The sequence below is a fragment of the Bemisia tabaci genome, chromosome 10 (genome assembly GCF_918797505.1).
Source record: "Bemisia tabaci chromosome 10, PGI_BMITA_v3".
Taxonomy (NCBI): domain Eukaryota; kingdom Metazoa; phylum Arthropoda; class Insecta; order Hemiptera; family Aleyrodidae; genus Bemisia; species Bemisia tabaci.
Window position 1 is genome coordinate 7,402,429 of NC_092802.1, and position 13,210 is coordinate 7,415,638.

The window sequence follows — 13,210 nt, forward strand, 5'->3', positions numbered from 1 at the left end:
TCTTACTCTCACCCAACACCTATAAAAAGCAGTTTTTAGAAAATTAAATGGGCATCAAAATGTGTGTCACAATATTTTTATCGATACATGCATCAAACTGTGGAAGGTGTCTACAATAAAATTTGAGATAAAACGCTATACTATAAAACTTTAGGAGTTTAGATATGAAAGTGGAAGAAGATTTAAAGAGAGAAAGAGAGATAAGTTGCGTTCGTTTGTTACTGAATCGTCAGCAATGCTGAAAAATAGCAGAGCTAGAAATCAATGCTGGCATGACATGACAACCGAAGAATCCTTATGCTTGATTGATCTCTACTGAGAGCTGATGAAAAGTGGAGTCTTTGAAAGAAAGAACAAGAATGGTAGATTGGTTTCAATGAACACAAAAGTGTTTATTTTGTAAATCTGAGAATTTCTGGGTACATTAAACAAATTGTTAAAATAAACGGATAATTTTTTCAGCGCGATCATGAATCGAGTTCCAGAGAACTAGAAATTGTAAATGCAGTTAAAGTCAAGTCACAGATACAACCTGAGTAGAGAGTGAGACTTAATAAAAAGGAAAAAAACAACTGATGCTGCATGGTGGTGGGATGCGCAATGCTTTCTTTTATTTTACAATGTTTTTACGTGACATAGTACTAGGGTTAAAAAGGGCTCTTGTCACGCAATATTTTGTTATACCCTTTGTTTCACCAGGCTAGGCTATGTTGCAGCTTGATTTGTCCAGGGAAAACAAAGATGCGCTGAGAATATATCTGAGGGCAGGGAACTTGATTCATGAGAACATACAAGTAAAAAAATTCAAGATTTAAAATTCAAGATTTTCAAAAGAGATACAAAAGAGATTCAAAGACCTAGATCGTCAATAAATTTTAAGAAAAAGCACAGAAAGTTGAACATCGATAAAAATGAAGGGTGTGAAAATAAAACGTATCTTAAACCTGCGTATCTTTGTTCAGAAATCAAACTTAAGTACAGTTATCCCACCAGATTTAGACTGCAATCCGTTTGTATAGAGGAGTAATTGTAAATGGGACGCTTTAAAAAAGGCGTTCAGATGGTGCTATCAAACACTCTGTTTTGACTTTAATGAACCTGAGGAAGAATGCGGCCAACATCTGGATTACTTCATAACGCAGGCATTTGCCTCGCTTCAGTTAAAGCTCACACCTCGTCAATGAAGTTCAGCATTTTGCCCCCCTTGAAGCTTGCCATAATTATGGTTTTGATGCTCATTGCACTGCCTACGCACTTCTTACAGTTATTTCAAAAATCTTTGAAGAATAGTCTTGCAGCCACATGACACTGAGATGAGGGTAGACACAGGTGAAAAATGAAGGATCAGCTCAAATTGCAGGTTTTAACATTCAAGTATTGAATTCATTGACCCTAAATTATGAACTGAAATTGTACGAGCTGCCAGATATTTGTGCCAAAAAAAAAATGAGATGAAAGTGAAATTTACATTTTTTACCAGCAAAGGGAAACAGCCACTCATGTACTACGTGAAGGAGTAGTCAAGGTTTAAGTTTGCGGAGCAGTTTCTTGGTTCGCACTGGGAATTCAAAGAGGGCTAGGAGTGACAAAGTGTATAATAAAATTAAGAGGTCTTTATTGAAAAAATAGACAAATTGAAACCGTTATTTAAAGGAAATTTAGGGGTGAGGACTGATCACTTGAAAATTACTTCCCAAAAAAAAATTTGCATTCATTACTGGTGCATTATGAAAGGGAAGGGATGAAAAATAAATAGTACTTGAATGATTCCAGGATAACTATGTGGAAAATGCACAGATTTTGGTAAGATTCATGCAAAAAATTATAAAGAGAAGCCAAATTTATACATTGACGAAAACTAAACTCAGGACAACTTCTGTTTGACAATTTGCCAAATAAGCACTCAACTGACACAGAAAACAATAAAGACTAAGTAAGTAGCGGTTTTTCAAAACCATTGCTTGCTGTGCCTGCATTCAGACTTCTAATATGCCTAACAGTCAATCATTAGGAGTAGATTGAAGGAAAGGTGGATTCAAACACTTAATCTTTTAAAATGAATATTAGAAAAATAAAAAAGGTTCTGGTTCATTTTTCTTCAGCAGATTCAGAAAAGTTAAGTCTGTTAATTAAAAATAAAAAGGATGTTAAACCCAGAAAATTCTACAAATGCAGCAAAAACTCGCCTCTGAAGAGCGTTTTGCATTCATTCTTGAATACCAGTCGATATGTTGATTAGTGGTGTAATGATAAGTTTGCTTAGGTTCAATCCAAAGAGTAACAGTTCCGACTTTCTGACACTGAGCCTCTTTGATCATGAGCACACAATCTCAACAAACGGCTGTGTCGGATTTTGCACGCACACAGATCATTAAAAAATTCCTAGGTTTGCTGGAAGTGCAGAGTTACTAATTTGAAAGGAGGTGCAATAAACACATGGACGTCAGGACGCTTCAGATTAGAGATTAGCTATCAAGAGACAATCGAATGACTTTATTGGAGATAACATGGTTCAGCGGAAAAATTTTTCAGACAAACCATAAATTTGATATTCCTGAATGTGCTATGTGATCTGGCAACTTCGTTCAAAATATGTTACAAAAATATAATACACGTGTATAGCTATGTGCTAGTACGCTTGTTTTCACGTTCCAACCACATCGTACACTTCAGATACTACAACGATAATACAAGGTAGGACCGCAGTGAATACTATTACCATCTTGTAGTAAAGATCCTACTGCAATTATGAGAATCGTAGAAAAAAAAAGTACAAAATAAATTAAAATTAAAAAAAAGGAAATTAAACTAAGTACAGGTAATTTCTTACGCAAACAACTTTTTCTTCCATTGCTCTGCGGAGCATAACACAGACTGTTGCTATTACTTATTCGGTTGGACAAGAAATGATTGAAATAGAGCAGTCTTTATCCGGCAGAAAGAAAGAAATCCCCGGCCAGGCCTGCAATGGTGGTGACTACTAACCGGAAAAGAAAATTGGTCCGGGAGCGGTTACAAGCAGTTCAATATTTTTCAAACTTTGGCATCTAAGATTCCTGAACGCTTTAACAACTTTGGCAGCAGAGACTTAAGAAAAAAACATTTGATTTGGCTTATAAGCTTCAAGTGCTTTCGGTGCGTGAGATTCTGCGTGTACTCTGATTCTAAAGATTGATGATTAATTAAGGGTATTGATGATACTCTGCACCCATGGGCAGAGTTGGCAAAGAACTGATACATAAAATGAAAAGGATTTTGACTAATCTACTCGATAAACTTTTTTTCTTTCGATATATTAATGATTTGTGAGTAAAAATTCGAGCATAACTTGTTTCCAGGACTAGCCCAAAATTCAACAATCACTTCCTTCCTTGCAAGAGATTATGAGGTTGGAAAAATTGATTTGAATTAAAATGAACACGAATAATGACTTTGATCTATGGATAATCAGAAGTTATGAAAGCACAAGAAAAAAAGAAAATTAAAAAAAAAACACCAGTCGCAAGCCTGAAAGGGAACATCTAAGGAGTCCAAAGTAGCCCAAGGGCAACAATTTCCTAAATTTTGCTCTTTCTGCCGGTTTCCGACACTCATACAAAAAAGACGAATACTAGATTCTAAAATAATTTTAAAAATAAAATCATACAGCTAAAAAAAAGCAAAACCTTACCATTCGTTCAACAAATAATAAGAGCTGCGTGGGTTCCACCGCTCTGACAGATTTTTTTCAGTTTAGATTGAGATATAACTAAACCTTCATGCACGATAAACATTTAAAATTCATAAGAAGAAAATGGTAAAATTATAAAAAAAAAAATTAAAAATAAATTAATTAAATATAAAAAGCCTGTTATGCTATGCTGGTAGCGCTCGCTCCTTCACTGGATACAGCAGGAATTTTTGTGTCCGTTCTTCAAACGGGACTTTGGACGGTATTTTTCCAAGAACTGGAGTTGCTTTGAGTTGATTGCCCCTCTTCTGTTCCTGAAAATCAGAGAAGATAGAATTAGAATTTAAATCTTAAGGTATAAAAGAAAACACTCTGAGAGGTAAACGATCATACTTCAACAAAAGAATTCTATCAAAGTGGGGTGATCGGCAGAAATATTTGAAGCTACATCTGTGTGAACAGCGAATATAAACATCCGTCATTTCATACCGCTATTTTGAAATTTCAAAAAACTTCAAGAATATTGGTGCGGAGTTTCTATCTTTTGCTATAATTTTCTACAGAGATATGCATAAAAAACCGTGTTGTATATGTAAAAATATACAGATGTCAGACTTCGCTATTTTTCCAAATAATTTGCTGAATCTCATTAATATTGAGAATCATGTATAATGAGCACATTACACTGGAGTGATGAAAGGGAATGGACTTGCTGCATATTTTATTGGAAGTTTACTGCTGAGAGATGACACATTTTCCCAATTTCATTCCTATTTTAGAAGACATATTGTAATTTTTTCCGTATGCTCTATTAAAAAATGACCAAATATTTATTTTTTTCCAAAAATCATTTGACAATTCAAATGTAATCAAGTTTTGATTCATTTAAATAGTTCTGTTCTTTTACATTGGCTTAGTAGTGTATATGACGCTTTGAAAAAAAGCTCTCCGGGCGGATGTGGTCTTTTTCTTTAAAATCACTATATCTTAATTGAAACTTGCTTCAAATGTAAAGTTCTAAAGCTCATTATTTAGAGAAGAATTAGCTCCAAAAAAAATGCACTGACCGAAACCTATTTGCCTTACGGACATCTGAATGCCCAGTTTTGAAAACTTTGAAAGCGATTTTCTCATAACTTAAAAACTCGACGTCAGCTGTGAACACATGTATGGCTTCATTGATCAATTTCGAAAACGGATTTATACCCAAAGTTGAACAGAAGCTGCGTTGGTGTGGATTGAACATTCGAACCTTGAATGTACAATGTGTTGATTATCTTATCTGACAAGAAAAGATGACGCAATCACAAGGTATGACTCAGCTTAGTTTTATCAAGGCGGTAAAATAGAGTTGGGTACACGCTATTTTGTGGGGAAAGTAAGGCCAAAAAATTCAAAAATTTAAATTAGAGTCGAAGATTTGAGCTCTAATAAGTTTAAAATGCTTAAAAAGTTAGAAATGGGAACATTCTCTCCTTCAGTCTAGTACTGATACTAATTAGAGCTTAAATTTTTCACTCTCATTGAAAATTTTGTTTTTATTTTGCCTTGCTTTCCTACCACCTAGATAAGTACAGTTCGGGCCACATTTTTTAATATTTTTTCCAAGACTTTTTAACTTACTTTGACAAAAATTAACTGATTTTTCAAAATTCAAAATTAGTAGTTCAATGGTAAACGATTTCTTGGATTTTATGTGAAGGGTTTCATACTTTTGTTTTCCCTGATTTTCGGTTTCGCTTGACTGTGGCAATCCTGGTTCTGAAATCGATGATAATATGTAAACTAGTAAAACCGAGGATGAAGGAATGATCTTTAGATTTGAGTACATTTTGCAATTAGGGGTTACAAATTCTGGCTCACCCACAAAAGCACTTATCGCGATGGGAGACTTTTTTTTTTAAATTATTTATTTAATGTTATCTACTTATAAAGTTGATCTCTTAAAACATATAACACGTATAACATCTCTTACTCTCTACCCTCTACTTAAAACATACCTTTATTTACAGCCTGTACCCAGTGTTTTTCTTATTTCACTTATAAAGTAATTAAAACAATTTTGTTCAGATACCCAATACAATAAAAGGTTTACAAAGATAAAAGAGTAATATCTTAGTTCCTTGGATTAAGTTGGGGGAGGAGGGGGATTAGAAAATGATGAGGGGAGGAAGGTACAAGGAACTTCGTTGCTTTATACAGCTAGAAGATTTGTCTAGGTTACTTAAAAATGATGGTCTGTCCTAGGGGAGGACAACTCCCATTAATTTATTCTTTTTAGCCTTCTCATTTCTTTAGAGTTGTCTATGGGAGACTAATAGCACAAATGTTGTTTCTAAAATGAGCCAGAAATAGTAGTTCCCGATTACAAAGTGTTGTCCAGTCCCCAAAATAGATACTTACTGTCTGATGAGCTCAACTGCATCCTCATATTTCATTCCAAGTTCGATGAGCGCAATAGCGACTAAGACAGGAGCTCGGCCTAAGCCTGCTACACAATGCACAGCCACGCAGGTATCACGATTTGCTAATTTTAAAGTTTCAAACCATTTATCAATCACCTGGAAAAGAAGATCACAGATTAAAATGAGTATTTTTACACTTACCTGGCACCTTCCTGGTGCAATACAGGTGCTTCCTGGTTACAATTACCTGGCTTACCTTTTTTTACCTTCATTTTAATGACGCGCCTTATAAACACATTGTGTTGGAGTTCACTGCTTGTTTTAAGTTATATTCATAATAAAAAATGTTTTGTTCATAGTGACAAAATTAATTGTTTTGAAGATAATAATTACATACTGCATTCTTCAATTTTAACAGTAGAAAATAAACAAAGTTTTAGCAGAACTTCTTGATACACAATGTTCATTGCTGTGTTTTTATTTTTGTTGTCATCAAAATTAATGATTTTTATTTTTAAACCTTCTTTAGTCCTACATCTAGTCAATGCTACATACAGTTGCCCGTGAGCGAACATTGGTCTTTATTTATCTATAAAAATTCCCACTCTGTCAAACGATTGCCCTTGGCTTTTACTAATAGTCATAGCAAATGCTAATCTAACGGGGAATTGTTTCCTATTCAAAACAAAAGGTAGGTTTGTTTCTTCTTTTGTGTTAAGTGTAATTTTTGGTAGTGCAACTATTTTTCCTTTATTTTCTCCTTTTAAAACTGAGCAATGCAAAATGCATTTGTTTATTTTTAAGACAATTAATCTTGTCCCATTGCACAATCCATCCTCGATACAAATGTTGCGTAGTAACATAACCACTGCTCCTTCTTTTAACTTTAAATTTTGACTTGGCATTCCTGAAGGGTTCAATGAAACATGCGATTATCAGTTTGATGTATTTGATTTGTTTGATTGTGTTTCATGATGTGTTTGTTGTGTTTGATTGTGTTTCATGATGTGTTTGTTGTGTTTGATGTGTTTGATTGTGTTTCATGATCTGTTTGCTGTGTTTCATGATGTGTTTGTTGTGTTTGATGTGTTTGATTGTGTTTCATGATGTGTTGGGGTGTTTCATGATGTGTTTGCTGTGTTTCATGATGTGTTTGCTGTGTTTCATGATGTGTTTGATATGTTTGCTGTGTTTCATGATGCATTTGATGTGTTTTATCCCGGTTTCTTAACATAGTTACATCCAGTTTTATCCATGACTATACTGTATATAGGTAAAATTACTGCATATTATCCCGGTCACTTTGAAGAAATCCCGTAAATCACCTTTTATCCCAGTCAATACTCCTTTAAATCAAACGATATATCGAATATCGATATATAAAGATCGATATCCTTCCTGTTATCCCGATTTCTTAATATAGTTACATCCCGTTTTATCCATGACTATCCTGTATAGGTAAAATCCCTCCCTTTTATCCCGGTTATTATGAAGAAATCCCGTTTTATCCCAGTCAATACTGCTTTAGAACAGACGATGTATCGAAGATCGATACACAAAGATCGATATCCTTCCTGTTATCCCGGTTTCTTAATATAGTTACATCCCGCTATATCCATGACTATTCTGTATAGGTAAAATCCCTCCCTTTTATCCCGGTTATTATGAAGAAATCCCGTTTTATCTCAGTCAATACTGTTTTAGAACAAACGATGTATCGAAGATCGATACACAAAGATCGATATTCGTCCTGTTATCCCGGTTTATTAATATAGTTACATCCCGCTATATCCATGACTATCCTGTATAGGTAAAATCCCTCCCTTTTATCCCGGTTATTATGAAGAAATCCCCGTTTTATCTCAGTCAATACTGTCTTTAGAACAAACGATGTATCGAAGATCGATACACAAAGATCGATATTCGTCCTGTTATCCCGGTTTATTAATATAGGCACATCCCGTTTTTCCAGGACTATCCTGTGTAGGTAATGTTCTCTCCCTTTTATCCTGGTTAATTAGAAGAAATCCCTCCATTTTTATACGTGTCTAACTATCATTAATTCTTTAACGATAACGATAACGATTAACAATATATCGAATATCGACATATAAAGATCGATATCCTTCCTGTTATCCCGGTTTCTTAATATAGTTACATCCAGTTTTATCCATGACTATACTGTATATAGGTAAAATTACTGCATACTATCCCGGTCACTTTGAAGAAATCCCGTAAATCACCTTTTATCCCAGTCAATACTCCTTTAAATCAAACGATATATCGAATATCGATATATAAAGATCGATATCCTTCCTGTTATCCCGATTTCTTAATATAGTTACATCCCGTTTTATCCATGACTATCCTGTATAGGTAAAATCCCCCCCTTTTATCCCGGTTATTATGAAGAAATCCCGTTTTATCCCAGTCAATACTGCTTTAGAACAAACGATGTATCGAAGATCGATACACAAAGATCGATATCCTTCCTGTTATCCCGGTTTCTTAATATAGTTACATCCAGTTTTATCCATGACTATACTGTATATAGGTAAAATTACTGCATATTATCCCGGTCACTTTGAAGAAATCCCGTAAATCACCTTTTATCCCAGTCAATACTCCTTTAAATCAAACGATATATCGAATATCGATATATAAAGATCGATATTCGTCCTGTTATCCCGGTTTATTAATATAGGTACATCCCGTTTTTCCAGGACTATCCTGTATAGGTAATATTCCTCCCTTTTTATCCTGGTTGATTAGAAGAAATACATCCCATTTTTATACGTGTCTACCTATCATTAATTCCTTTACGGAAGAATACATTTAAATTTCCCGGGGATTTTCAATGAAGTTTTCTGATTGGTTAATGAAAGACCAATGAGCATGCGAAATGACACGGACGTACACACAAAAAAGGCCTTATATTTTTTTACTATAGTAAGATTATTATTAACTTCACAAAAATGTACAACCCCCCCTTATGGGGATGTCAATTACAAATTTTTTAAGGTTTATAACATCAAGTACTTAACCTAATGATTAAAGTCCGTTTTTGTAATAAAAACAAAAACCAAAAAAAAATCAGTATTCTCTTTAAAAGAAAAAAAAAGAAAGAAAAGAAAAAAAAACTATATAGCGACAGTGACACTGCAAAAATTCGTGTCTCGGTTGCTGTATTTCAAAATCTCCGCTCTTATTTTACTTGCTAAGAGGAGACCAAATCAATGTTCAAAAAATATTTTTTAGATAGAGAGGAAAAATCAATGAAGTTTTTAAAACACGAGGTTCAGTAGTTTGTCATATAAAAAATAAAATATGACAGGAACTCTTCAGTGCCACAAACCAAGATACGCATTTCTGCAGTTTCACCATCCATATTTCTCTTTGTGACTTCTATTAGGAATCTTGATTGCAAAAGTAAAATCTTCACTGCTGATACACCACTGTTTTTTCCTGCATAAATAGGAATAGCCCAAAAAATTCGTGTGATATACATAAAACAAAAAACAAGCCTTGATTCATGCTTGCAAATTACACCTAGGAATACTGACAATAATATTTTTAAGTTTAGGCTATCAGGTACAGAACAACGAGGAATGGCAGGTACATGCCAATTTTCTTTTTCTTTATTTTTACGGATAAAGGCAATGATCTACTTAGACAAGGTGCAAATTTCAACTTTCTAGCGTATGTTTTCTCGCCGAAATTCACAAGGAGCATGATTTGTTCAATGAAAATTACTAAAAGTAACTACTAACCAAGATTATCAACGCTTTTTGAAACATAAATTCAAAATCCCGGTTCAGAGAAAAACCTGAAGTCCACTTGAGTTAAATTGCGGACGTTTCCGTTAGTCTTTGCATTATGAAAATATGACCTCAATATCGACGCTCCAGCTCAGCTGTTGTACGTTATTTCCACTTGGAATGACACAGGGAGGGGGAAAGAACACTGCTCCTTGAGAAGTCTGCCAAAACCGCCTTGAAGCGTATTTTGATTCGAGGAGACTCTTCTTTCTCTTATGAGCGGCAAATTCAAATGTTTCAAAGCCAATGCAAAATAAAAACATTAAAATCTTGGTTCAAAGTGAGTTTCAGTAATTTTCGTTGCCCAAATCGTGTAATTCATACCTTGTCTAGTGACCCATTCCAACTCCAGTCAAGAGATAGCATGTTTTAAAAATAAGTTATTCGCAAACACGAACCGAAGAAAAAGGTCCAAAATTTGTTGCGAAGAAATAAAATCAAAGAGAGCTGCCTCTACAAACCCTGATTCTTGCAGGAAAAAAAAAAAAAAAAAATCCAAAAAATTTCCAAAAAAAAAAAAGTTTCCTAAAAATTTCCGAGTGTGACGTTTTTCGAAAAAAGGCAGTTAATTATCCAATCAAATGTTAGTAAGTATCGTAAACAACTAATTAGGATTTCTATAATAAAGACTTCTGTTAACTATTTCCTTTCTTCTGTTGCACATCTTTCTCATTCAGGGAAAGCACGCTGCACATTTGAGAAACGATAAAAATATTATTAACATGTTAAAAAGTCACCCACTAATCAGAGGATTTTTTTTTTCTTTCTTTCCTTCTTTTTTGTTAAATTCCCAATAATTTAACAAAGGAATTTCCCAAAAATTTAACAAAAAGGGGAAAAAAGGGGAAAAATCCTCTGAGTAGTGAGTATGACTTTTTAATATTTTAATAATATTTTCATAGTTTAACTCTAGTCTGGTACTTTTAGCCCATGTTTTAAATTTATCACATTTGAGAGATTTCTTCAAAAAAGTAGTAACAGAAACAGAGTAGGACTCACATGACTTGGAGGGGATGTGCCATCATCGTACGGTAGATCATAAACATTTATCCCTTCAGCGTTCAAGTCTGACGCTTTGTAGGTTGGCTCACACACACGAACTAGATTTTTTACATTGCGTTTCTTCAATTCCTGAAACAAAGAACAATCAAATCATAAATCTTCAGTTATTCTTCGAGATATCGATTGACAATTCACATTGATTTCAAAAATTCAAGTCAAACTAGGTCATTAATTTTGAGTTACGAGACAATTAGGTGGAACAAGTTTAAGAAAGGTCAATTTTTGAAACTGTTCACACCCTGTCTAGCAGTCACTTCCTTGACTTTCATAGACTATCAATTCAGGGTTGCCACAGAATTTGGAAAATGAATTTCCCTGACAATTCCCTGATTGGCACTGACACATGTTGGTGTCATCCCCCGGCAATTGAAGATATGCCAGATGGTCAAATAGACATAATTAGAAATAGTTTCTGGGCAAAATTTCTTGTTGGAAACGTCAAACCCTTCTAGAAAACAAATAAAGGTGCTGATCCATTTTTCCCTGACATTGCCGTCAGTCTCCCTTACATTTCCAGGTTTTACCTGACTTTTTAAAATTCTCTGACATTTCACAGTTAACACGGTAATCTGGCTGTGGCAACCCTGACCCAGGTGGTTCGCCAGACGAATGTACTCATAGGAAAAAAAGGAGGTGTTTGCATTTCGGGCATCTTGGAATTTTTTGATGATTTGATGACGTAGGTCGGTACAGCGACGTCCCCTTCACGCTAAACGTCGCTGTACCGACCTACGTCATCAAATCATCAAAAAATTTCAAGATGCCCGAAATGCAAATACCTCCTTTTTTTTCTCTATGGAGTGTACTGCCGTGCTGAGGAAGAACGCCGTATGAGCCATCAAGCGTTGCCAAATTTCCTTCGAAAAACAACGAATTTTCCTGAAACTTCGAGAAAGTTTCTCGTCCGATATTTCGGAGGATTTGGTTCGAAATTTGATCTAAAAGGTCGGAAAATTTCAAGGAAAACTATCCACGGCTTTCTTGGACGATGGATTTTTTACGAGGAAATTTGGCAACATTCGAATGCTCATACGGCGTTTTTCCTCAACACGGGAGTGCACCGCTGGGGCGTAGGACTGGTTAGTGGTCTGGTGAGTGGTCAGTCTTTCGGAGAATTTTGTTCGAAATTTGATCTAAAAAGTCGCAAAATTTCAAGGAAAACTACCCATGACTTTCTTGGACGATGGATTTTTTACGAGGAAATTTGGCAACATTCGAATGCTCATACGGCGTTTTACCTTAGCACGAGAGTGTACCGCTAGGGCGTAGGACTGGTTAGTGGTCTGGTGAGTGGTCAGTCTTTCGGAGAATTTTGTTCGAAATTTGATCTGAAAAGTCGCAAAATTTCAAGGAAAACTATCCATGACTTTCTTGGACGATGGATTTTTTACGAGGAAATTTGGCAACATTCGATGCTCATACGGCGTTTTTCCTGAACACGGGAGTGTAGCGCTAGGGCGTAGGACTGGTTAGTGGTCTGGTGAGTGGTCAGTCTTTCGGAGAATTTTGTTCGAAATTTGATCTGAAAAGTCGCAAAATTTCAAGGAAAACTATCCATGACTTTCTTGGACGATGGATTTTTTACGAGGAAATTTGGCAACATTCGATGCTCATACGGCGTTTTTCCTGAACACGGGAGTGTAGCGCTAGGGCGTAGGACTGATTAGTGGTCTGGCGAGTGGTCAGTTCCCTCCCCGGACGCGGAGTTGATTCACGGACGTGAAAAACAATCGGTGGAAGCTCGCGTTCTGCCATGCTAAGGAAGAACGCCGTAAGAACATTCGAGAGTTGCCAAATTTCCTTCGATAAAATGTTTATTTGTAATGAAAATTATGGGTATTTTTCCATGAAATTCTCAGGAATTTTAGGTGAAATTGCGAACAAAATTATCTGAAAAACTGGATGGAAAATCTTCAGAAGTTTACCAGGAAATTCGCGTTTCATCAACGGAAATTTGGCAACGCCTGAAGGTTCATACGGCGTTCTTCCTCAGCGCGGCAGCGTTGTCGTCGGATCGTCGCACAGTGGATCGAGTCAATCAGAGAGATCGGACATGAAATTTTTGACTAAAACTGCAAATTCTGATGTATATTTCGTCACATTTTCAATTATAAGGGGTGTTTCTGGTTGAAAATTTCACGAGAAAACCAATGAAACCACTTTTAAAACCTCAAAGTTCTGTGTAAACGGAGTTATGAGCTTTTACAGTTTCCAAAATTTGTCCGACCGCTCCTATTGACTTGATCCACTGTGCG

At 35.4% G+C, this 13,210-nt stretch overlaps 1 protein-coding gene across 4 annotated transcripts in view; it reads right to left on the reverse strand.

Annotated features, from left to right (window-relative positions):
* Positions 1-367: 367 nt before the first annotated feature.
* The window catches only part of PRL-1 (protein-tyrosine phosphatase 4A family member PRL-1), a 148,357-nt gene continuing 135,514 nt past the window's right edge, over positions 368-13,210 (reverse strand). For all 4 annotated transcript variants that reach the window (XM_019040509.2, XM_019040511.2, XM_019040510.2 and 1 more), the window contains 3 exons: positions 10,893-11,024; positions 6,074-6,231; positions 368-3,984 (listed from right to left, as the gene is read on the reverse strand). In XM_019040509.2, the coding sequence (XP_018896054.1) occupies positions 3,879-3,984; positions 6,074-6,231; positions 10,893-11,024 (396 nt within the window). In that variant the 3' untranslated portion in view covers positions 368-3,878. The remainder of the gene's footprint in view (positions 3,985-6,073; positions 6,232-10,892; positions 11,025-13,210) is intronic.